At 56.2% G+C, this 22,895-nt stretch overlaps 1 protein-coding gene across 1 annotated transcript in view; it reads right to left on the bottom strand.

Annotated features, from left to right (window-relative positions):
* Window positions 1–11,814: 11,814 nt before the first annotated feature.
* The window catches only part of Jph2 (junctophilin 2), a 67,216-nt gene continuing 56,135 nt past the window's right edge, over window positions 11,815–22,895 (bottom strand). The window contains exons 3-6 of the mRNA XM_047540034.1: window positions 17,727–17,845; window positions 15,478–16,199; window positions 14,724–14,818; window positions 11,815–13,466 (exon numbers count right to left, since the gene is read on the bottom strand). Of these exons, the coding sequence (XP_047395990.1) occupies window positions 14,738–14,818; window positions 15,478–16,199; window positions 17,727–17,845 (922 nt within the window). The 3' untranslated portion in view covers window positions 11,815–13,466; window positions 14,724–14,737. The remainder of the gene's footprint in view (window positions 13,467–14,723; window positions 14,819–15,477; window positions 16,200–17,726; window positions 17,846–22,895) is intronic.

Here is a 22,895-nt window from a genome sequence, read left to right as displayed (position 1 = left end):
TGTCCCACCTGCTTATGATTTTTTTCAGTATTAATGTTTGTTTTGTTTTTGGTACTGGGACTTTAACTCAGGGGCACAATCACTGAGCCACATCCCAGCCTTTTTTTTTTTTTTTTTTTTTTGGTATTTTATTTAGAGACAGGGTCTCACTGAGTTGCGTAGGGCCTCCCTAAGTTGCTGAGACCGGCTTTGAACTTGCAATCCTCCTGCCTCTGCCTCCCAAGCCAAAGTATCAATATTTATTCAGAACATTGTGAATTATTGGACACATTTATTTCTATAAAATGGTTTCTACCCCAGTAAAGTGGACCTGGGGATCTATCACTATCCTATGAAATCAAAGATGGGGGGCTATGGGCATGGTCTAGATGGGATGGCTTAATTTTCACTGTGAATTCCAGTAAGGCAGGACCAGAGAGGCTTTAAACACAATAGAGGTTGCACAGTGTCTGAGAAGAAGCAGAGACGGGGTGGCACAGTCTGTGGGTTCACTAACTGACTGTGAGACAGTCTGCTTAAAGCTTTGCTCTCTTCATGTGAAAACCTGTTTTGGTAATAGCAACAGTTCAGCCTAGCAATTAAATGTGAGTGGGAAAGGGACAATCTAAATGGGACAATGTGATCAATGTTGCTTGCCGGTCTTTCTCTAGGCCTTGTTCTCCTCATCTGCAAAGTGAGGGTACAATTACATACCACACAAGATGGTCGTTAGGATTGCAGAGACGGTCTGTGCAGGGGGTCTGGCTCCTGAGAACTCTATGCTTGCTGACTACTATGTTGTAGTTTTGTTAGGAACCTGGGCCGAGCATCAGAGACCGCTGTAACCCTGAGTCACTCTGCACACAGGGGTAGAGCTGCCCTCTCCTGCAGTCTTGCTCTAGAAAATTCTCTGCCTACCACCTACCTGCCCGGCTCTGCTCCCTGTCTTTCCCGGGCCTGTCCTTCTGCCGGGAGAGCCGTGGAGGAAGGCTGCCCCCCAGAGGGCCGTATTAAATGTGGACCCCAGTTAGTTGGCATTCATTCAACAGGTACTTCATAATACCTGCACTTAATGCTGAGGCAGAGGGATAAAGAAGAGACCGGGCAGGTCCCACCCCCTGGGACCTGCTCTTAGCGGAGAAACAAGCAGTAACCAAGAAAATGCACTTAAGCCTTCAAGTCGTAAGGAGGCCAGAGGCAACACCAGGTCTGGGAGCCAGAACAGGTGCCCATCAAGGGAGGGGCAGGGGGACAGGCCTCTCCTCCAGGGCAGCACGACTGGCACCTGCCAGCTTCCCTCTGCTGTTACTGGGCCAAGTCCTCTGCTTCCTGGGGTGAGGGGTCCTCTCTTCTCGGGTCCGTCCCCTCCTCGTTCTTGCTTTGCTCCTTCATTGCTCTGGAACCGCCCTCCTCAGCGGTCTAGGAAGGGCCTGCGGGGTCAGGGCTGGGCTCTGCAAAGACCTCCACCCTCGCGCTGATGGCCGGCTGGACTGGGTGATGTCCTGAGCCTCAGCATGGCTCCGGCATGGCCCTGGGAGTGCCGAATGCTATTCCTGGCCTGCTTCCTGGTCTGTTGGATTGTTGCTTCTTTCCCGTTCTCTGGAACCTTCTGGATCTGCTCTCTGCCCGCCGTGTCTTGAAGCCTCGTGGGGAGGTGCAGCCTTTCTCACTCCCATGGCCCTTCCTGTGGGGGGGGAGTGCTAAGTTGTGTCCCCCTCCCAGCTGCTTCTGTTGACTCCTAGACCAAAGCTGGGGACTTGGAAACCAAGTCTGGCTTCTGCGTGCTCTTGTCCGTGGAGAAGCCATGGTTCTCGTCCCTAAGGGTAAGTGCGCAGGGAACCAAGGCCAGCCCTTGCTCCCTCTGGCTCCTGTCTTGCCTGGGGAGGGGGCGTGGGAGGTGCCAGCTCTGGGCCCCAGACTCCCAGCTCAGCCAGCTCAGCCAGCCCTCCTGAAGCGCCAGTCCATCTTCCCTGACGACGGCAGATTCATCTGCTCGGGCTGTGGCTGGGAAGAGCCGCACACTCAAGGGTTAAACTCATGGGATTTCTTTCCTCTCGGTTCCTGAGGCTGGAAGTTCAAGATCACAGTGCCAGCAGGGTTGATCCTTCTAAGACCTCTCTCCTCGGCTTGCAAGTGACACCCCCTGACTCTGACCTCTCATGTCACCCCTCTGTGCACACCCCCGCTCCCCGTGCTGCTGTGTCCAAATTTCCTCTCCCAGGAAACCATGCGGGTTGGATTCAGCCCACGCCAGCAGCCTCATTTTAACTTACCCACCTCTTTAAGGCCCTCTCTCCACATATGACCATATTTGAGGTCTTAAAGGGGTTGGGCTTCAGCCTGTGAATTTTGGGGAACACGATTCAATCCATAACAAATGGGATGCTCAAGAACGATTAGGAACACAGTGATGCTGGATGCGTCTGACCACGGGATCATGGGCCAGACAAAGGGAAAAGACATAATCAGGACGGATAGACTCTGTATGGGTGCAAAAAGTCACCGGGTCCCTCTTCTGGGAGGATCCTGTGAAACAGAACATGCCACCCCTCCAGCCCGCCACTGTTCATCCCAGGGAATTCATATCAGGGGTCGTGCGTGCTTGCCAGGGCAGAAATGGCAGTTTCTGGTAGGTCAGGTGTGGGCAGCACAAGGCAGGGCCACGTCCCCACATCCCTACACCTGTGCCACCTTTCCCTCGTGCCTTCCTGAAACTCCGAGCTTCCCCTCAGGCGGTTTCCTTAGCTCCTTTGACTCCAGTCCACAAAATATTATTAATATAATGGAACCAAGAAACTGTTATCAGCACAAGTGGAGTCGCAAATTCAAATGTCATCAGCGCCAGGCAGGTGAGAGGAAATGCTACTCAAAACCACCCTCTTCGCCACAAACAGACAAAAGCCCACACTGGCCAGCTAGACGCAGCCTCCGAGCATCTCCAGTGTGATCCCCGCTGAGCGTACGGTTGAGGGTGGGCTTTGAAGACGGACACTCAGACCTGGTTTTCAGTCTTAACTTCTTATCTGTGAGACACAGTCCTGTCTCAAATCCTAGAACCACAGTGAGGAGGATATGAAATAAAGCATGCAAAATACATGGTGCAAGGTCCGGCGTGTTGCAAATGCTTAAAATTAATAGTAGCTATTATTGTTGTGCAAAATCAGGAAGTGGGACAATGATTTTGAAGAAGCCATCTCTCCTGGAAGCAAATTTATGACAACACTCGTGTGTAGAGCGGTGGCGCCTCCTGGTGGTCATAGGTGAGAACTGCAGGGCAGTGTGGCAGGCCTAACAGGTTAGTAGCCAAATAAACCTTCAGGGTCCAGCTATAGGTTTGTACCAGATCTGACACAAGCAAGCAACACAGGCCATTCACCTCCCTGCTCAGCTTCCATATTCACCCTCGCCAACGATGATGACCCCACGAAGTGGCGCTATTTCACATGACAGTATTACACACATGGCACATGGTAAGCCCTTCATAAGTGCTAGCTATGATCCTAGGATGACCCTAGCGTGCCTCCAGCATGTTCCCAGCTCAGAATTCCCCTGGTTCCACGTTGCCAACGCCCCTTCCTCGGGTGAGCAGGTGAACCAGGTGGGTTTATTTTTTTCCTTTTGTCGGGAGGTGGGAGAGAGGGGTCACTCTGGATTACAGCCCCTGACCTAAAAGATAGCGCGCCTGAGGCCACCCAGAGCTTCAGTGGAGCAAGATATTCCTTTGGCTTATGCTTTGCTCTATCCGTGCTTCTCTTTTAAATTGGCAGTGCCCTAGGGAGCCAGGTACAGTGGCACTCGCCTGTAATCCCAGTAACTGGGGAGGCTGAGGCAGGACCATCACCAGTTAGCAAAACCCTGTCTCAAAATAAAAATTGAAAGTACCCTACAAGGGTGACAACATTAGTCCCAAAGACCAAGAAAGGATGAGTGGATCATCGATTTCCCTCCTGGATGGGAGGGCCTGGGGTCACTGGGGACGGGGGACACTCTGGTCATTACCTCCAGTTGGCTTCTGCTCCACTCCTACCCCTCTGTCCTCCTGCTGTTGCTGGGTGGCAGAGCTCACTCCCTACCTTCTCGGAGGCTCAACAAGGCTGCCTGGAGTGGAGACTCAGCCCTTGGGCTGCCGGGATGTCCCCAGGTGGTGGAGGACCTGACCATACCCTGCACGGGCTCCCTCCTCAATGGCCTTCCTGCCACAGCCTGTGCATGCCTGCCTCCAAGGCCCTGGCCTCTTTTTCCAGCAAATCACTCTCTGCCTGGAAACTCCGGCAGGGGGCCTCCACTTGTTTCCAGAGCATCCTTTCCTGGCGCCAGATGGGAAGAAGAACAGGAGTGACATTCAGGTTGATGAGCACCGTGGGCTGGGCCTGGGCTGGGCTCTCTAGACCAATCGACTCGCTCAATCATCTGGTCAGCCCCGTGCAACAGGTAAAATGGTTATCTGCCTTTCACAGGTGAGAACGCTGAGGTTCCCGGGGTGAGTGACCTGCCCAGGGTCACAGAGCTAGACAGCGGTGGAGCCTGGGTGGGGACCACGCAGTCCAAGGCTGACTTTTCTCCACAGTTGGGCATTTGTCCAACAATGAGTCACTCCATCCACTCCTAAATCCAGGCGGCTGCAGCTAACTAGTCTCTGACTAAGAATCCAGCCCATTCGCCCTGTCGGATTGATCAGAAATGAACAAAAATTAATCATTCGACTGACACTCCGACCCATCCTAATGAAGGTAACCAGTTGACTATGTGACTGGTCATGACTAGCTGCTGAACAAGCATTTGCCTTGGAAAAGCTAAGGCCTGACCAAATAATTTGTGCTTTTAAAAGTTACCTTATATTTTATTAAAAAAAATTTAAACCTTTTTAAAACAAACAACTGAGGTCTAAATTACATATTCTAACATGCCCAGTTCTTAGGAGCACAGATCCATGCATTGTGACAAACAGTGAGTGTCACCACCATGCCAGGCACGATCCATGCCCCTGAAATTCCCTCCTGCCTCTTCCCAGCTGATCCCCAAGCCCACCCCAGGCAACCACTTTCTGGTTTTCTGTCACTTACAGCTTGGTTTTGCTTTTCCTAGAATTTCATGTAAATAGATGCACTGGTAAGTCACCTTTAGGTGTCTACTTCTTTCACCTAATATAATGGCTTTTAAATCACCCATTTCCCGTATCCGTAACTTGTCCTTTGCTGTTCCTGAGTAGGATGCCTTTGTCACGGTAGATCAAGGTTGTCTTCCATCATCCTGATGCCGGTCCCGTGGGATGTGACTAGTTTCGGCAATGATGTCTAAAGCTGCTATGGACGTTCCTGCTGGTCTTCTTGGGCATTTGCTTTCGTTTATTTTGACATGGGACTGAAGGTATGTGTTTCACCTGCCCAACTGTCTCCCAAAGCGGGGATACAATCTGGCCAACCCGTTTTAACTACTCATATGAGAAACCAGAACTAACGACTAACAGACCTCCTGTCCAGACAAATAACCATCTGCCTAACCAGCTGGTTCTGGGGCCCGGAAGGGCTACTGGAGACAGGCTGGGCACTGACCAGAAGCAAGGGGCCGGCTGCCCAGCCTCCTCCTCAGTCTCCCCCAAAAGCTTCCAAAGCCAGAGGACTTCTGAAGGGCCAGGGCCCTCAGTCCCCTGTGAAAAGGACAATTCTTAGATGTCCTGAATTTAACTGCAGAGTCTGGAGGGTAGAGGAGGGAGGAGGTGGGGAAGATAAGCCGTCAGCAGCTGCCGGGAAGCCACGTTCCTGAGTGGATGTTGAAGCCTGACTCACTGTGCTGAGAACCAGGCGAGCTGCCCTGTCCCCTGTGTCCCCTAAGCCCACCAGCACAGAAGCCACTCTTGGTGGCCCGCCCCGTCCCGGAGCTCGGCCTGCTTTGTGTGACCCACCCTCCGAGCTGCCGTCAGTGAGGTTTGGATGTAGACTCCTTTTCCGCCCGTATTTCACAGAAAGGCTCTCGACTCCAGGCCCGGACCCATATTTCCGCCTGCTGCCTGGCCCTGCTCTTGCTATTGTGGGAACTTGTCCCAGGACCTGGCCTTTCCCTTTTCTGGTGGCATCACAAAGGCTCAGTTGCACAGACTCAGGTTCCTGGGTCTCCAGAGCCATGGCTGAGCAGCCCTTGGAGGAGACCTCCAGCTAGGTGCTCCTTCAGGCCCTGGAGAAAGGACAGGAAGGGTATCCCGAGGCTGCCAGGGGCAGGGGAGGTAGGCGGGAGACGCAGGTCCTCTCTGGCGCTCAGTGCTGTGCGCGGGGAGGGAGTCCAGGGGCTGTTTGGTGTGCTGTGGCGTGTTTAGCAGAATCCCCAGCCTCCGGTCACGGCTTCCAGTGGTCCTCACCTGCTCAAGGTGTGCTGAGCACAGAGATCGCCCAGTGCCCCCTGGAGGGCAAAAATCGTCCCCAGGGTTGAGAGCCACTGGGTTAAAGGAAGTCCCAGGTTTGCAGCGAGGAGACCACAGAAGCACAGGGACACCTGGAAGTTCACTGGGGGCCACCAAGGGACCCCCCAGCTTCCAGATCACCTGCAGCTCACTTGAGACATGCAGGACCCTCCTTCTGAGTCTTTGTGGAACCTTCTCCACCTTATGAACTGGAGCCCCGGGTGCATCAGAAGCCAAAACTTGAGTCAAGTGCCGAGCCATCCTGTGACTCTGGGGACATGCTCACACTCCCTGTGAATCTGGACTGGGGGATTCAAACCCCCACGCAGCTCCTCTCCATACCAGGTGACAAGCGTGGGGACACGGTCTGAAATCAGGCAGTTTGCCTGGTGGTTTGAGGAGTCAGAATTTTTCTAGAGCAAAGGCAGGACCACACAAGGGGCCGTCGGGGGCCCAGGAGAAGCAGGACCCTGAAGGCAAAGGGGCGAAATCTCCCGGGCAGGGGAAGTGGCACAGGCAAGCTCGATCTCAGGCTTACGGGGTTCCCAGGCATACCAGGAGACGAGGAGTTAAAAAGCAGCCCCGTCTCCAAGGCTTTAGAGTCAAATCACAAGCCAGGCGTCCCGAGGCGGGGAGTCAGCGGGCCTTCTAGGACTCCGAGGTCAGCGGAGATCCCACGGAAAACGAGGTGGTTAAAACCAAACCCACTGAGGCAGGGCAGCTCCAAAACCCAATTAGGAATTTCCCAGATGATAAGGAGCAGATTCCAGAAGTAAGAGACAAACGCACACATAGAAGAGTCACCGAAGTAACCCACGGTCACCTTCACGTTATGAGCACAGTTAAAATCGCTCCCAAGGGGAGACACGATGGCAGGGAGCTGTCTGTGGCAGGAAGCGGCATGGCGAGAAAGAGCAAGAGACTGGGTCCCTCCCCACCCTGGAGAGGCCAAGCAGCTGCCACCTTGGTCCTTCGTTTGAGTCGGCCTGGACTTCCGCCCGGGTGCCGCCTACCTGGTACTTGAACATGATAAGAGAGTCCTGATCTGCGTGCAGTGGTGTTCTTAGCAACGAGAACCCATCGAGCCGATGGCACAAGTGTCCAGGTTGAGCACTGCCCAAGGACGCTACGTCTAGGCTAACATAGCGGCTCACACCGACGTGCGTGAGTGACAGAGACGAAGATTCTCCAACTCCCACCCGAGACTCGGAGGAGCCCAGGAGAGCCCTGGCCTACCCAAAGCCTCCCTGGTGGCCCAGCCACGACACACGCTTGGGGGCGCACACTCACTTCACTCCGAGGTCTGAGCCTGACGCGGTGACCTCGAATGTCATGCCGCTGTGGAGTCACGGGCACCCATATGCATGTCGCTGGGCGTACCTGCGGGGGCAGCTTAGCGTCCGTCTGCTTCCTTTCAAGTTGCAGATCTCCGGACCCCGATTTTAAAGGGCAGCCTTTGGTGTGCTCGGTTTGTTCTTAACTGATGGATTCAACACCGGCGCCTCTGTAGCCACTACCCAGATCAACAGCGGGCGGTTCCATCACCCCCGAAGGTTCCTGGGCCCCTCTTCTTCATGACACCACCCTCCTCCCCACCCCTACCCCACGGACCACTACTCTGACTCACTGCCACACAGTGAGGCAACCTTGTATAAATGGACTTGTTTACTGTTTTCTTTTTTTATTTTTTAATCTCATTTTAAAAGCTGCATTCATGTTTGTGTATACCACTCATGTTTACTTTTCATGGGTGTGAGTTACCATAAAAATAAGTTCCATTTATGAAATTGTCGTTAGTAAGTTGGATACTGCTGTCGATGCTCCAGCCCCTCCCACTGCCTCCCCTTCCCTTCTCCTTCCCCCAGCTCTGGCCCTGACCACCATCACCAACACACCTGGAGGGAATGTCCTAGCTTGGTCCAGCAGTCCCCCAGGGCTGACCTTGACTGTTCAGTCTATGTGACGACATAATGACTTAAAAATTACTAGAGGGAGCTGGGCATGTTGTCTCGCACCTTTAATTTAGTAGCTCAGGAGGCTGAGGCAGGAGGTTCACAAGTTTGAGGCCAGCCTCAGCAATCTAGTAAGGTCCCAAGAACTTAGTGAGACATTGTCTCAAAATAAAAAATAAAAAGTACTGGGGATGTGGCTCAAGAATAAAGCACTCTTGGGTTCAATCCCTGGTACCAAAAATTTTTTAAATAAAAAAAATAAATTATTGGAAGAAAAGATACCCTTTCTGATGTGCATCCTGGCTCTGTCTGGCTGGCAGTGGCCATCAGTGCCATGTCCACAACCTGGAACCCGTTAAGGGCTGTCTGGGCTGTGATGCCATCACTCCAGCTGAAATGGCACAGCTGGCTGACGGGATGTGCTTCCAGCTGTGCGGAGGGAGTGAACTCCCCTCACCCCCAGCACAGCTGCTCTGCCACTGGACTCTGGGTTCCTGGTCCCACCCTTGGAGACTCAGGGGAGTTCTGTCCCAACACATCCCTGACACTGTTTCACTGTTGTCCCCTCCCCTCCCCCAGGGCTGCCTCCAGATTTTGGACATCATCTGGTGCTTTTGAAAAGGAGCCTGTCTCTTTGGGACCATGGCTTGTGCATGGATGGTGTTCTCTGGTCAAGTAACAAGGAGCAAAGTTGATCTGGTGGAGCTATCAGACGTCCAAGTGTATCAGTCAGCTGTGCAGTGTAACAAGCCACCCCAGCTTTGTGAATTAATACAACTATTTATGTAGCTCACGGTTCTTAAGGGATCTTGTTTTCATCCATTTTTCATTACTATAAGGAAATACTTAAAGCAGGCTAACTTTAAAAAGAGTTTATGTAGCTTGAAGGTTTGGAAGCCAAAGATCAGGCAGCCTCATTGAAGTGGCCTCTGGTGAGGACCTCATGGCAGGTGGCTCTTTGGCAAAAGCACATGGAGGATTGGGTGTGGGAGGAGAGGTCACATCACTACACAGGAAGCCAGACGGCCCTTCCAGTGTGGGGTGCACTCATAACGTCTCACTCTTACAAGAGGTCAGGGGTCCCATGAGAGCAACTGTACTCCCTTCCAAGGGTGGCCCCCGCAGTGACCTCTGGACCTCCCACAGGGCCCACCTCCAAAAGGTCCCGACACGTGACTACTGCCACCCGGGACCAGGCCTCCAACACATGAACCCTTGGAGGACAAAACATGTCAACACCTATCAAACCCCCTCCTTCCTTCCCGGAGCTCCTTCAGGATCAGGATCATCTTGTCTCAGGATCGTCTCGTCCACTCGTGTCCAGTATATGCACTGCCCTAGTGACCATCTTCACCCAGCTGGTTCATCTCCAGCAACAGGGTGCTCACTCCTCACTGAGGGAGGGTGTGTGGCTCAGTGGAGAGTACAGGCTCTGGGCTCTGGTTCCAGTCGTGCCCTTCCCCCACCACGGTACCAGAACTTACGGCCCCAGCTCGCCAAGCCTCAGTTTCCTCATCTGTAAAACGCAGGGACTAATGTCCGCACAGCGGAGCTACTGCAAGTTGTGAACAAGAAGAGCCTGCTCACACCGAGCTGGGCATTGCTCCAAGGACTTGATTCACAAGGTAACCGTCGCCCTGGAGAACTCTAAGAAGTGCCAGATGGGAAGGGGCCGAGCGGGATTTGAACCAGCAACCTGAGCCCAGGCGCTGAGCCACACTGCCGTTCTGCCCCCAGATGGAGGAAGTGAAGGGCTTGACCCGGTGCGGACATGAAGCCAGCCAGCAGAGCCAGCGGGGAGAGGCAGGAAGGGGCCGTGTGACCTCTGACGACAGAGAACTTGGCACGGAGGCAGCTTGGGGCTCTTTTAACTTCAGCATACGTCAGTTTTGCTTTTTGCATTTTAGGGTTTTTTATTGAGTTACTTATGGGGGCGGCAGGTTCCCACATGGCTTTGTCAGGTTCGTGACCTCCAAAGGTCATCACTGGGCCTGCGCCGCCCCGCCCAGCCAGAACCTCTGTGGGTCCATCAAAGATTAGGAAACGTCCCTTCTTGCCACCAATCCCACATCGGGATCCCATAGCTCCCAGCTCCTTCCCTTCTCGGCCCCAGAAGAGTGCTCCCCTAAGGCAGTGGTCAGTGATTGCAGGCCCAGCAATGTCCACAATTCCTCGTGGTCCCCACATGGCATAGAACACCTTAAACGTGACATGGCAGAGGGCTGGTCAAACCTCCGAGAGCACCAGGGACGGAGGCCCGAAGAGGAGGTACCGCCAGGCGGGTCCTGAGCCGCTGGGAGAGCCCGGCCCCACCAACCTTACCTGACGGCGAGTCCCATCCCAGGCTCAGGAAGCCACCTTCTTTGCCAGCCGTCCAAGGTCATTCTGAGGAGCCAGCCCCACGCTCCCTAAACTCCAGGCTGTCTGTGGGCGCCCACCAACTGGCTGACCGCCCACCCCGGCCCCTCCGGGTGTTTATCAAAGCATTAAAACATTCCCTCCTCCTTCCCACACCCTCCAGCTGCCCCCAACCCGCCCTTCTCCCCGGGGATTCTCAGGGTCACTGAGACCCTCTTCACCACCCAGAGTCCACCTCATTTGATCCTCGGACCTGCACTTCCTGGGAGGAAGGCCAAGGGCAGGGATTAGAGTTTCCTTGGCAGAAGAGGAAACCGAGGCACAGGAAGATGGAAGGAGGCCAAGGGACACGTGCCAAGCCAAGGGAGGCTCTCGGGAGAGAAACTTGGCTCCTGAGGACCCGATGATTGAGCCTGGGTCTGCTAGTGGGTGAGGGACCCTGCCCTGCCACCCCCTCACTGGGCCACCCACTGAGAGAGAAGCTTAGGGGACAGGGCTTATTTCCAAGCAAGCTACGAACCACGTCCCTCCACAGGCTGGAGTGACTTGGGGCAGGTCCCCTTCCCTCTGAGCCTCTGTGGGTGTGGAGATGCCATCAGGCTCCCCTCTGACTGAGACATGCTGGGACTGAGTAGCTGGTGCCTAAGGCGATTGCACCCCTTTGGGGTTTCGGGTTCCTCCATCCAAATGCAAGAGGGGGTGTGACAGGGTAGTGACGGTGACAGTGCTGTGATGTGCTAACAATAAGGACGCACCTCTCCGTCTCCCAGCTGCTTTTGACAGCCGGGTTCTATGTAAGTGTCAACGTTGAACGTGACCCGGGGAGGGAGGCAGTGTCCCGTCCCCATTCTGTAGATGAGGAAGCTGAGAATCTGAGACGTGGAGAGAGTGAGCCAGGACCGGAATCCCGGGGCCTCTAAGGGCAGGCTCCTCTGGACGTCGGTTTAGACAAGACTCTGCCTCATGAGGCCTGCAGTCCTCCAGCACCGAAGCCCTTCACCGGCCCCTCAAGAAGCATTATGGGAACTTCCCAAGCAAGTGAGGACCAGCAGGACCCCGCTTCCCTGCCTCTCCTTCAGCCAGTCCCTTATCCTGGCCCATAAGCAGACGCTGCAGCGGGGTCACAGAGCCTGTGAGCAGACGCAAGTTTATTACTGCACAGCCTGTAGCACCTGAGCCCACACCCCAACACCACTTCCAACCAGGCCCTGCGGCTCTGGCAGCCACAGGCTTGTCCCAGCACAGCCCAGACCCCAAAACCCAGAACAGGAATCTCAGAGTTGAGGCCTGGAGCCTGGCAGCCCTGAGCAGCCTTACCCCACCCCCTCACCCCTAGGAGTCGAGAAAAGCCCAGACACAGACGCAGAGCGGTGCCCACAGCTGGCTGGGACGGGAGCACCTGCAGGCTCCTCTCTGCAGAAGCTCAGTTCAGGATTCCGGCCATGCCAGAGGCTCTGGCAGGGCTGGAAACGGCAAGTGTGAAGCTGGAGGGGAAGGTTCCCAGGGACTGAGGAGGGGGAAGGGAAAGCTGACCCCATATGTCCAGGTCCTGCCCTGCCCTGGGGGAGCCTGGCACTGTGCGCAAGTCCCAAGGTCCAGAGAAACAAGTGCAGAATAGCAGCAGCACCTCCGGCTCCGCTGGGACGCTGTGGCCACATCCTTCCCCAGGAAGGGCTTGGAGGGGTCTGGGAGCTCTTGCCCTCTGTCCTCCTGGAGATGAGAACCACAGCCCTCAGTCCCAGGCCACCCACAGCAAGCCTGAGGGCCGGGCGCAGCGTGGTGCAGACATCTTTGAGTGAGGTGCATGCGAGTGTCGTCTTCTGCCAAGTGCACGGAGGGGTTTTCTGGTGCAGACTGCACCCAGCTGCTCTCTCAGCTTCTACCTGAGAGTCTGCCCAGGGAAGTCTGCCTCCCTTCCATGCCATGCTACCCTGAGCCCGCAGTGGCCCTGGTGGGGGAAGGGGACAAACCAATTCATAGGGCACCATACATACCAGAACTTCTGTACAGTGACCCGAGGAAACCAGCAGCTCTAAATGCAACCCCAGCCTCAGACACGCCCACAAACAGAGGCCACCACAACTGCCCCTTACCCTTCCTCCCACCCCGCCCCCCACCCCTGGTCAGTGGCCTCCCAGGCAGAGGCTCCCGTTCCTCAGGTCTCCCCTGCTCTACTGGGTCAGGAGGGAGGCTGACTGGATTGGCGGGAGACGGTGGAGCACTGCATGCTGGGATATTCAATCGAACTTGTCCATTTCCTCCGCCATCATCCAGAGCATCTGTAACCCCAGGCCAGCTGTGTGCTGGGCACGACATGGTCCAGGGGACTTCAGGATCCCCTCAGCTTCCCGGGCAACCTCAGACCATCAGCCAGGAGACTAAGATAAAAAACAGGAGTGGCGTAGGAGGAAGAGGGAGAGATTTAACTTCAATATCCTGCTTAGGTGACTTCTCCCAAAACACACGAAAGCTCAGGGATTGGGTGATGAGGGGCAAGGAGAGGGAGTGGGTGAGGACAGGAGACAGGAGCAGATGGGGAAGGTCAGGAGACCAGGGCTGTCGCCTAGGGCCTCCCTTGCCCCTGAGCAGAGCATTCCTGGGGGGGTCCCAGACATTCGACTCCTCTGGCCCCCGACCCCCAGCACGGGCCCCCGGGAGGCCTCCTTCAACGTCTGTGTGGATGTGAGCTGGGCCAGAGGCTCCAGGACCAGAGTCTAGTCCTCAGCCACCTGCCTGGCGCTGCCAAAAGCTGGCTCCTGGTGTCCTCCGCGGAACTCCTGGCTCTGCAAAGGGACAGCAACGAGATGAGATGAGGGAGGGAAGAAGGCACTCCCAGGCTGGCCACCCAGGGAAATCAGGGCTTGGGCTCTGTCTGATCCTCTCTGGGGCAGCCCCGGCCCCGGGGTTCTGACAGCCCCCAAGCCCCAGCCACCTCTTGAGGTCTCCCGAGGCCCCAACGCCTGCCTCCTCTGCTTATTTGCACACGCCATCCCCCTTGCTGCCACTCTTCCCGTCCTTCCCTACCCCACTGTCACCTGGCTCACTCCTTTTCACCCTTCAGATCCTCGGAGTCATCAGTGCCTGCAGGAGAGGCTCCCAGATCCCCATGAGACAGGGAGCCCACAGAGCTCCACGGACACCCCAGGGCGGCCCTGGCTAGTTACACAGTGGCGGCCAGGATTTCCCTCTCCTGCAACTGGGGAGAAAACTCCAGCATACTCTAAGCGAAGAGGGTTTTTCTTGGTGGTTGTTTGTTTTGCAGAGGGAGGGGCAGAGGACAGGGGCAACAGGCAGGAACTCGTCAGCACCGCCAAGCACTGGCTGTAAAGGCCGGTCCTAGCAGGGGGACACCTGTCCCCCTGAGACCAGTGCCGGCCACTCTCCTCCAGCCCATCCTATCCTTTTCCACAGTGTCCAGTCCCCAGTTCCATCATGGGGAGAAGACCGAGATGGAACTAACTGGCAGGAGAAGGGCGTGGAGGGAGGGGCGGAGGGACTCAAGATGGAAGCTCCACCGGCCCCGCTCAGCTGAACTGTCAAGATGCAGCGATCTGGGGGGGGGGGGGGGGGGGCGGGGGTTCCAGAGCTGCTCCGTGTGGCGTGGGAACCGAGAGGCTTCCCCACACGGGCTGTGAGTTAGGAATGACCCTCCACCTTAGGGCTGGAGAGAGTTCCTGCTGCCCCCGTGGAGGCACTGCTGAGCAAAGTGTGGGTCCAGGGAACAGATGGGTGAGTGAATGAAGCTCGTGCCCGAGGGAGCCCAGGATCCGTCCAAACCAGGGCCCCTGCTTCCACTGGGGCATGGGTTTTAATCATCCGCAGGACGGGCTGAGGATGTGACTCAGTGGCAAAATGCTTGCCTAGCATGTACAAGGTCCCAGGTTCAATCCCCAGCACCACAGAAAAAAAAAAAACAATAACAATAATTAGCCTCCGGATGGATGCCCAGTCCCGAGCGGATCCCTCGGCACCCTGATGCCACCCTGATGCCCAGATCCCTGTGGGCTCCTCCCTCCCCTGCTTCCCCTGGCCAGCCGCACCTGGTGGGCGAAGGTCAGGTCAGGAGGTGAACGAAGAGGATGGCCAGACCGATGTTAAGCAGGATCACCATGCAGATGAGAACAGTGTTGGGGACCTGGAACAGCAGACAGAGGCTGCCTGAGTCCCAGGGGCCTCCGAGCAACCCCAGCCAGTTTACAAGCCTGGGCAGAGGTGCAGAGCTTCTGGAAGGATCCTCCTAAGACCATCCCCTGTCTGGTTCACTGTGGACCCTGGACGGTAGACCAGCAGAGCTAGAAGGATAAGTCCTCAGGGTCCAGAAAGGGACATGCATATATTCCAAACCACAGGGTAGGAGGGACTCAGGCCTGGTGGACTGCTGATCCCTCCTGGTGGCCTTCCTCAGCCCCTGAGAGCCCTCCTACACGCTATTCCTGCAGTTTGGTGCCCAACCTCCCATGGATGGAAAGGTCCAGAATCCAAGACCCGTTGGGGTCTTCCTCCACCCCCAGGAAGCCGTCCCTGCTACACCCTGAGCAGGTGCTGCTGGTGGCGCCCAAATCCTCCCCACCAGCAGGTGCGTCATCCTCCCCGGCTGACTGCTCCTGAGACCCGCCTCTGCAGATAGGCAGATAGGTCACCAGGGCCAAAGATACCTACCTAAAGGTGGGGGTGCCTTGTCATTTGGGCATTGGCCACAGCTACACCATCCCCCATTCTATCTCCTTTCTGGCCCCCTAAATGCCCTGCCTCCAGTCCTGTGGCCTCAGCTGCCCCTTCCGCCCATAGCCTCACCTCTTCTACCTCCACCTCCGCCTCTGCCGCCAGCGCCGCCTCCTTCCGAGCCTTCTTCTTGGCCCCCGCCTTGGTCAGCCCTCGGGCCTCGGTCTTGCGGGCCTTGGCCTTGGGCTCGGCTTTGGGGACGATGGGCTTGGGCTCCATCTTGGAGGGGGCCTCGGGCGCGGGCTCGGAGACTCGGAGCGCTGGGGCCTGCGCGGGGGCGGTGGCCGGGGACGCTGGCGCGGAGTCGGTCCCCGAGGCTTCGGGCTCCGGCTCGTCCTCGCAGGGCGGAGGCGCGGGCGGCCCGGTGCGCACGGCGTAGCTGTGGTAGCCGCGGTACAGCGCCACCTCGGGCTCCCGCGACGGCGCGGGCGGCGCCTGCAGCGCCTCGATGGCCATGTGTTCGGTGGCCGGGCGCGCGGGGCTGCGGCGGCCCGCGCCCTCGGACGGCGTGACCGGCCGGCTGCCCTCGCCAGCCGGCTCGCCGTTCCAGGCGCCCGGGCCCAGCAGGCCGTCCTTGGCCGTCCCGGGCCGGGGCCGCTTGGGCTGCGGGGGCGTCCCGGCCGGCGACGGCGGGCCCCCTTCGGGCCGCGGGGTCTCGCGCTCGTGCAGCTGCGGGCTCTCGCGGGGCGGCTCCGGGACGCCCGCCGCGCCCGCGCCCCGCTCGGGGGGCTCCAGCAGGCTCTCCGAGTTCTCCAGGATCTCCTGCAGCAGCCGGCGCTTCTGATACTCCGGACCTGCCGGGCGACACAGGGAGGCTGCATTCGAACCCCACCGCCGGATCCTGGGACAGGCACTTCACCTCCTGGAGCCCAGTTCGTTTCTTTACTCAGCCAGCACTCAGTGCATTGGCTGATTCCAGGCCCTGGCCTGCGCAATTTCCTAATGTGAACTCATTCGTTTTAATAATCCTATGAGATTGGTGCTATTGTAAACCTCTGTTTTCTAGATGAGGAAAGGGAGAACCAGAGAGGTTAAACCACTAGCCCAGTGTCACACAGCAAAGGGCCGAGGTGATGCTATAAACTATGACATTGGTCTTTTCACACCCCCTTGACTGAAAAATTGGCCTAATAATACCTATTGTATAAATAGTGCTGGAAGGATTAATGGAGAAAAATGTATGTAAAATGACAAGCTCAGATCCTGGTAGAGTCGCAGTCATCCTATTATCACCCAAGGAAGCTAGTGTCCCTCTTCCTGAGTCAGCAGGGGGAGCACTGTGACCAGAAGGGACATCTCGGGGCACAGATGGCACTCCTAGGTCTTTCATCTAGTGTCCTTTTTGCTCCCTTAAGGCAACCAGAATCATGTGTAGAAAACACTAATCACGTCGCGCCCCTGAAAACCAGCCAATGCGGAGAACTCCAACCACCTGCCCTCGGGGGCTCCCCAACCCTGCAGCGCAGCCTGTGTGAGCCGGGTGGCCCTTCTTACTCTGCACCTCCCTCACCACCTAGCTCCTGCACGTGCCTCTGTCCCAAGTCACTGTGCTTCTGTGCCTGCATTCCCTCCCCTCACCTGTCGCGCCCAGCACCACCTGGTTCAGTCTTTCTCAACAGGGTGGCCCCAGACCAGCGGCATTGGCATTGCCTGGTCCTCTGGGCCTGGGTGCCACCCCAGACCTACTCAGTAGGATCTGGGGACGGGGGAGCCGCAGTCTGTGTCAAGATCAGCCTCCAAGGACCTGCTCTCCACACCGTACTCATCACACTGGGTGGAAGTTAATCTTCGTGGGAGACGTGAGACGACAGCTTTGTTTCTAAGCATTTACTGTGGCTTTTTCATGTGCTTAGTTCAGGCATAAAAGAAAGTAGGCCCTATTCTTATGCCCACGTTACAGATCAGAACATGGAGGGTTACCAGCTGCCTTGGAGGAGGTCGCACAGCTGGTGAGCAGCGGTGGGATTGAACACCTGTGGCCTGTGTGCCTCACCCCATGCTGTCTTTGTGAGCTCCTGGGGCCCAGCAGGGCCTGACACACAGGCAGTGCTCAGTGCGTGCGTGACAAACTGGTGGGCAGGAGCAGGAAGCCCCGTTTGCCCCCTCATCCACCAGGGGCCTTCTCTGAGCTCACCAGCCCCAACCAAGAGGGCCAGGCATGGAGGCAGAGATGTGTCCCCTCCACATCTCTTTTTCATCATCCCATCCTTTGTCTGCTTCATGCCTCACAGTTTCCAAAACTTACAGGTACGCAGGAGCCCGCTGAAGCAGCTCAGCTTCCCAGCAAGCAAAGGGAAGCGGCCATGCCCCGGGGGCCCTACCTGGCTGGTAGAAGTCCGGAGCCAGCTCCCTGGCCAGCGTGCGGGCGATGCTGGACTCCTGGTTGGCAGCCAGGGCAGCCTGTTCTGCCGCCTCAGCTTTGGCCTTGGCGTGGCTTGTCCTAAGGAGACAACCGGGCAGAAGACTTAGGATCCCACAGAAAACCAGTCCTTGCCCCTCCTCCCCAACCCACGCAGAGACGCCTGGATCCAGCATCCGTTCACTCGGGCTGTCCATGGATAGCTCCTCGACTCTCTGGCCAAGGACAGACCTCATGTCCCAGCCGCCCCTGCAGTTAGGTGTGATCAGGTGACTGTTCTGGTCCATGCATTGTGGGAAGAAGCCCTGGTGTGTGCTCTTTCCAGGTCTGGCCCATAAAACCCTTTCTCTGTCCTGGTTGGATGCAGAGGAGACCAATGTCCCACAACAGGGTGTTTAGCTCCTTGTGTGTCACAGAGTCCTTTGGCAGAGCCAAAGGTGAAACCTGCAGATCCTTCTCAGAACAATGGTTTTTGTTTGTTTGTTTTGTTTTTGGTTTATTTGTTTGTTTGGTTGGTTGGTTGCTTTTGGGGGGATACTGCAGACTGAACTCAGAGGCACTCAACCCTGGAGCCACGTCCCCAGCCCTATTTTGTACTTTATTTAGAGACAGAGTCTCACTGAGTTGCTTAGCGCCTCACGGTTGCTGAGACTGGCTTTGAACTCATACTCCTCCTATGTCAGTCTCCCAAACTGCTGGGATTACAGGCATGAGCCACTGCACCTGACTCTCAGAACAATGTTTTTAAAATGCATAAAATACAAAGAATTACAAAGTTAATCTGCAGTTACATGACACACTGTTACCAAAATATTTAAAATAACAATTTTGTAATATACTAGTGTATGTTCTTCTTTATTAATGCATTAAACAAAATGTCTACCAGGCCTACTATCATAATTTTAAAGTATAAATTAGCATAAAGGATGTTTCAAGACATCTGCAACAACAGTAATGTGCTCTGGAAATCTGTATGATTTCTGCTGAAGACAAACTCACAGATGCTGATAATGGCACCAGGCTATGTGCCTACTTCCTCAAATGAAGAAAGGCTAAACTTCAGTTGGAAGTTGGTAAACATAAAAACATAGTTTTCCCATCCCCAGTAGATATTTTTGGTGCCCAGCCCAGATCCCTTTACTGGGCAAACTGTCATTGAGTGTGGGCTGCTAATGCTCATTGCTACCCAAAAAATCGCAACCAATGGATATCCGTTTGTTCCAGATGTTTAAAATGCCAGTCCCCCTACCCTTGCCCAGGCAGCCCACACCAGTGACTGGCTGACACCGATCAGCCCCCTCTCACCCCAAGAGCAACCCCGGGAGCACAAACCCTTGCTCCAGAGGCCCCTGAGCCTCAGGCTGCAGCAGGGCTCCAGAGGAGACCATAGCCCTGGCTCAGCTCCTTCCCTGTCCACCCTAATGCTCTCACCCCTCTTTCCCAGAAGCCTTCCCTCAAGAAATCTCTGGCTCAGGAGTCCCCATCCCATGCCATGTTTCTAGAGTCTGTAACCTAAAACACCATTCAAGTTCATGGGCCCTCCAAATTCTAGCCACAGACTCCCGGGTGGACTCCAGATTAAGAAGTGTAGTGGAAGGAACCCATCTCCATCACCGAAGGCCCCTCCCACAGTCCTGAGCTGGAAGGTGACAAGAGCAAACTTTAAACAGTTACGAAGCACCTGAGATTTGGGAGATGTCTGTTTCAGCTGCCAGTCTCGCCACAGTACCAACGGGCCAGGCCCTGTGCTAAGCGGGTGAGGAAGATCATCTGCCTTGGTCATCGTAACATCTAGGGAAGCCGGTGCTGTTATTCACCCTATTTACAAGCGGAAACTGAGGTACAGACAGGCTGAGGAACTGCCCCAAGGCCACAGAGTCATAAGGGCAGGAGTTGGGATTTTGAATCCTAACCTGCACGCTCGAGCTACTCTTGAGCACGCGACAACTGTGGACAGACGCTGAGGCTTGAAACTCCTGTGGACCAGAAGGCGGGGACTCTGCCCTCACCATTAAGTGGAATATAATTAAATAGAAAGTATTCATTTACAACCATGAGCGGTGCCAAGAAGGAAGAGCAGAGAAGAAGGTCCTGGAAACCCCAGACAGCGGGCAGAGGGTGGCTTGGTGGAGGAGGCTTCCCTGAGGATGAGGCATTCAAGCTGAGGCCTGGAGAAACATCCGTTAGGGCCAGCAGTGTGAGCTGGGCAGAGGGACAAGCTCCTGCCAAGGCCCCGTCCTGGGGCGGGAGCTGGACTTCCCTGGAGAACTCAAGGTGGGCGGGAGCCAGCACAGGACTAACTCCTTGGCAGGTTGATGTGCTCCCTTCCCCCGGCCTCCAGCCCACACTGCGCCCCACAGTAAAGGAGATGAATTCCCTGCAGCCCCTACTACGTGCCAGGCCTTTGACCCTCGTCATCCCTTTTGACCCTCACAACTGACCACAGGGAGGTTTGTATCCATCTTACCACCTCGCAGGCAGGGGCACTGAGGCTGAGAGCTGTCTCGTTTAAGGATGCAAAACAGTCCCTAACTTTTTGTGCCCAGGGCCTTACCGAAGCCATGGTATTTAACCCCTGCCCCCGTAGCTCTACAAGGTGGACCGAAGCCTCCCTCCCTCCGTCCAGGGGAGAAACCAGAGGGACAGAAGATGCTGAAGAACCGGAGATCGTGCAGCCAGCACCCTGGGATCAAGGGTCCCCTACATACGGGCTCCGCTCCACTCAGCAATGAGCAGTGGAGTAAGGATGGCAAACCCAGGCCAGCGGACGTCCAAGCCCCTGTCCTCTCCCCCGGGCCACGTCGCCACGCTGAGGTTCACTTGAACCATGAGCGCGGCAGCAGAAGCGCACGCGCGTGCGGGGTCAGGCGGGGCCCCAGGAACAGACGAGGGCACGCGGGGACTCAGCAGCCCTGGATTCCGATTCGCGCTCTGCCCGCTCTGGGGTTAGGGTGCCGTGAGTGTGAAAACTCAGTAATCGAGTTAAGTCATAATTTTCATATAATATTTTAAGTCGAAAGTGAAATCCTTGGGAAGTAAATTATTTAGAAAATATTCAACGGAGACCGATGGGACTCTGTGCTGCGTCCCTCCCTCCCCGCGCCCCAGCCCTCACCCCGAGGACCTCGGGTGTGCGCTCGCCTCTTCGCGTCTCAGTTTCCCCATTTGTAAATGGAGACAGAAGTTCTCCCCGGTGGAGCGCCTGTGAATGTGCAAAGAGCCGCCACTGGACGGCTTTGCTGATGACACAACGGGTGGTGGAGGAGGAGGAGGAGGACAGGGGAAGGCAGAGGACATTTGCAACGTCCAGACTCCGTGTGGTACGTGCGGAGTGTCAGGCTCAGTTTGGCCCGCGTGTGGGTTTGTGTGAGACAAAGTCCTAAACTTTTCAGAGTCACTTCCAGGGGAACCTGAAACCCCAGGTCAGGGGAGGAGGGAAAGCTAGGCAGGAGAACCTTCCAGCTGAGAAGATGCCCTTTTTTGGTCATGTGAGCTGAATGAGGCTCATTTCCTGGTGCCTAGAGGAGCTGGGTTGCAGGGCTCTAGGCTGGAACGCAGCCTGCACCCAGAGCCTGGGGAGACTCTGGGGGTCCTCCAGGGCAGCCAGCCCGGGTATTGGGTCAGGGGTGGCCACACAGCGCCAGGCATGAGGGCTGCTGCATTGGAGGCAAGCACAGGCACTGCCCACCTCTGTCTGCCTGGCCGCTGGCCACGGAACCCCATCCCAGCCTTCTCCCCAAGCCCACATCTCAGCCCAGGATGGCTTCTCTGCTCCCAGCCCTCAAGCCAGGAACCCCAGGATCCTCCCACCCCGCCTCCCATCTCCTTTCAGCCCCACAGCGGATCAGTCACCCACTGCTGCTTCTCCTGGCAAGCCCCGCTTCCAGCACCTTGCTCCACACACTGATCTGCACGCAGTGCCTGCCCTCTACGTCCCAAGGCCTCACTTCCTGCTTCAAATCCTTGCAAGCCTTCCGGCCATGCTCACAGTGAGGCCCAACAGCACGGCCTCCAGGGCTTTCCACGTCCTCTGCGAGAGGCAGTCTGGATGGGGCATCCGGGGCAGCCCCAGGGTGAAGGACAGGCAGAACTGCTGTCTCCCAGAGGCCACCACTTCCGCCCAGTGCCACTCAGTGTGGGCCTGCACACCCTTCAGCATCCTCACCGCCAGGGTGCTTGTCAGCCACGCAGATTCGCAGGATCCACCCAGACCTTCTGAATCAGAACTGGGGGAGGGGAGGGAGCCCAGGAACCTGGGTTCCACAAGCCCTCCAGACACCCGCCCTCACCAAAGACTGAGAAGCGTGACAGAGGGAATCAGCGCCGCGGGCTCTTCCCAGCCTGCCAACCCCAGGAGCCTTGAATGCTTTCTTTAAGCCCCGAGAGCCCTCTCTGAGTTAGGCCCCGCCAGGGCGACACAGCGACCACCCCTCCTCTGACCACTCACCACTTCTGGGCTGACACCTGTGGGTGAGGGTCTCCTAGGATGGCGCTGAGCCGCTGGGGGAGGGAGTGGCACCGTAACTGGGTCAGGGGGCGGGGCGGGGAGAAGCCTCTCTTCTTGATGGCATTCAGATGGATTGTCTTTCATCAGCAGTGTTAAAAATAAGGCTGGTGGTTCTGGGATGGGGCAGGGCTGTCACCCAACAGAGCCACTTTGGGGTGCATCCACCACCACCTCCCCCACCCCACAGCCTCCTTTCCCATCCCCAGGCCCCTAGCCACTTGGTTATAGCTGGCCTTGTTCCCCAGTTGTCTTTACCAGGCATTGGTGGCTTCAAGGGGCTAAAAGGGGACACTCACTGGACTCACCCTGACTCTAGGACTTTGCTCAGGCTGTTCCCCCACCTGAGGACTGTCCTTTCCCTCCCTCCACGCTTATAACCTTAAAGGGTCAGCCAAAGACCCATGTCTCCTCATTGGTTCATTTATTCAATACAACTTTATGGAGTGTCTACCGTGAGCCAGGCACTGTTCTGGATGCTGGGGACTCAATAGCAAAAAGAATCTTGGTGAGCTCCCTGGACTCAGTGCCAGCAGCAGGCTGAATCCAGCCCATGGTCTGTTTCTGTACTGCCCTTGAACTAAGAACCGCTATTATATTTTTAAAGCGTTGAAAAAAAAAAGTCAA

This window comes from Sciurus carolinensis, chromosome 2, assembly GCF_902686445.1.
Source record: "Sciurus carolinensis chromosome 2, mSciCar1.2, whole genome shotgun sequence".
Taxonomy (NCBI): domain Eukaryota; kingdom Metazoa; phylum Chordata; class Mammalia; order Rodentia; family Sciuridae; genus Sciurus; species Sciurus carolinensis.
Note: the sequence above shows the minus strand (reverse complement) of the source record. Positions and strands in the feature narration are given on the sequence as shown.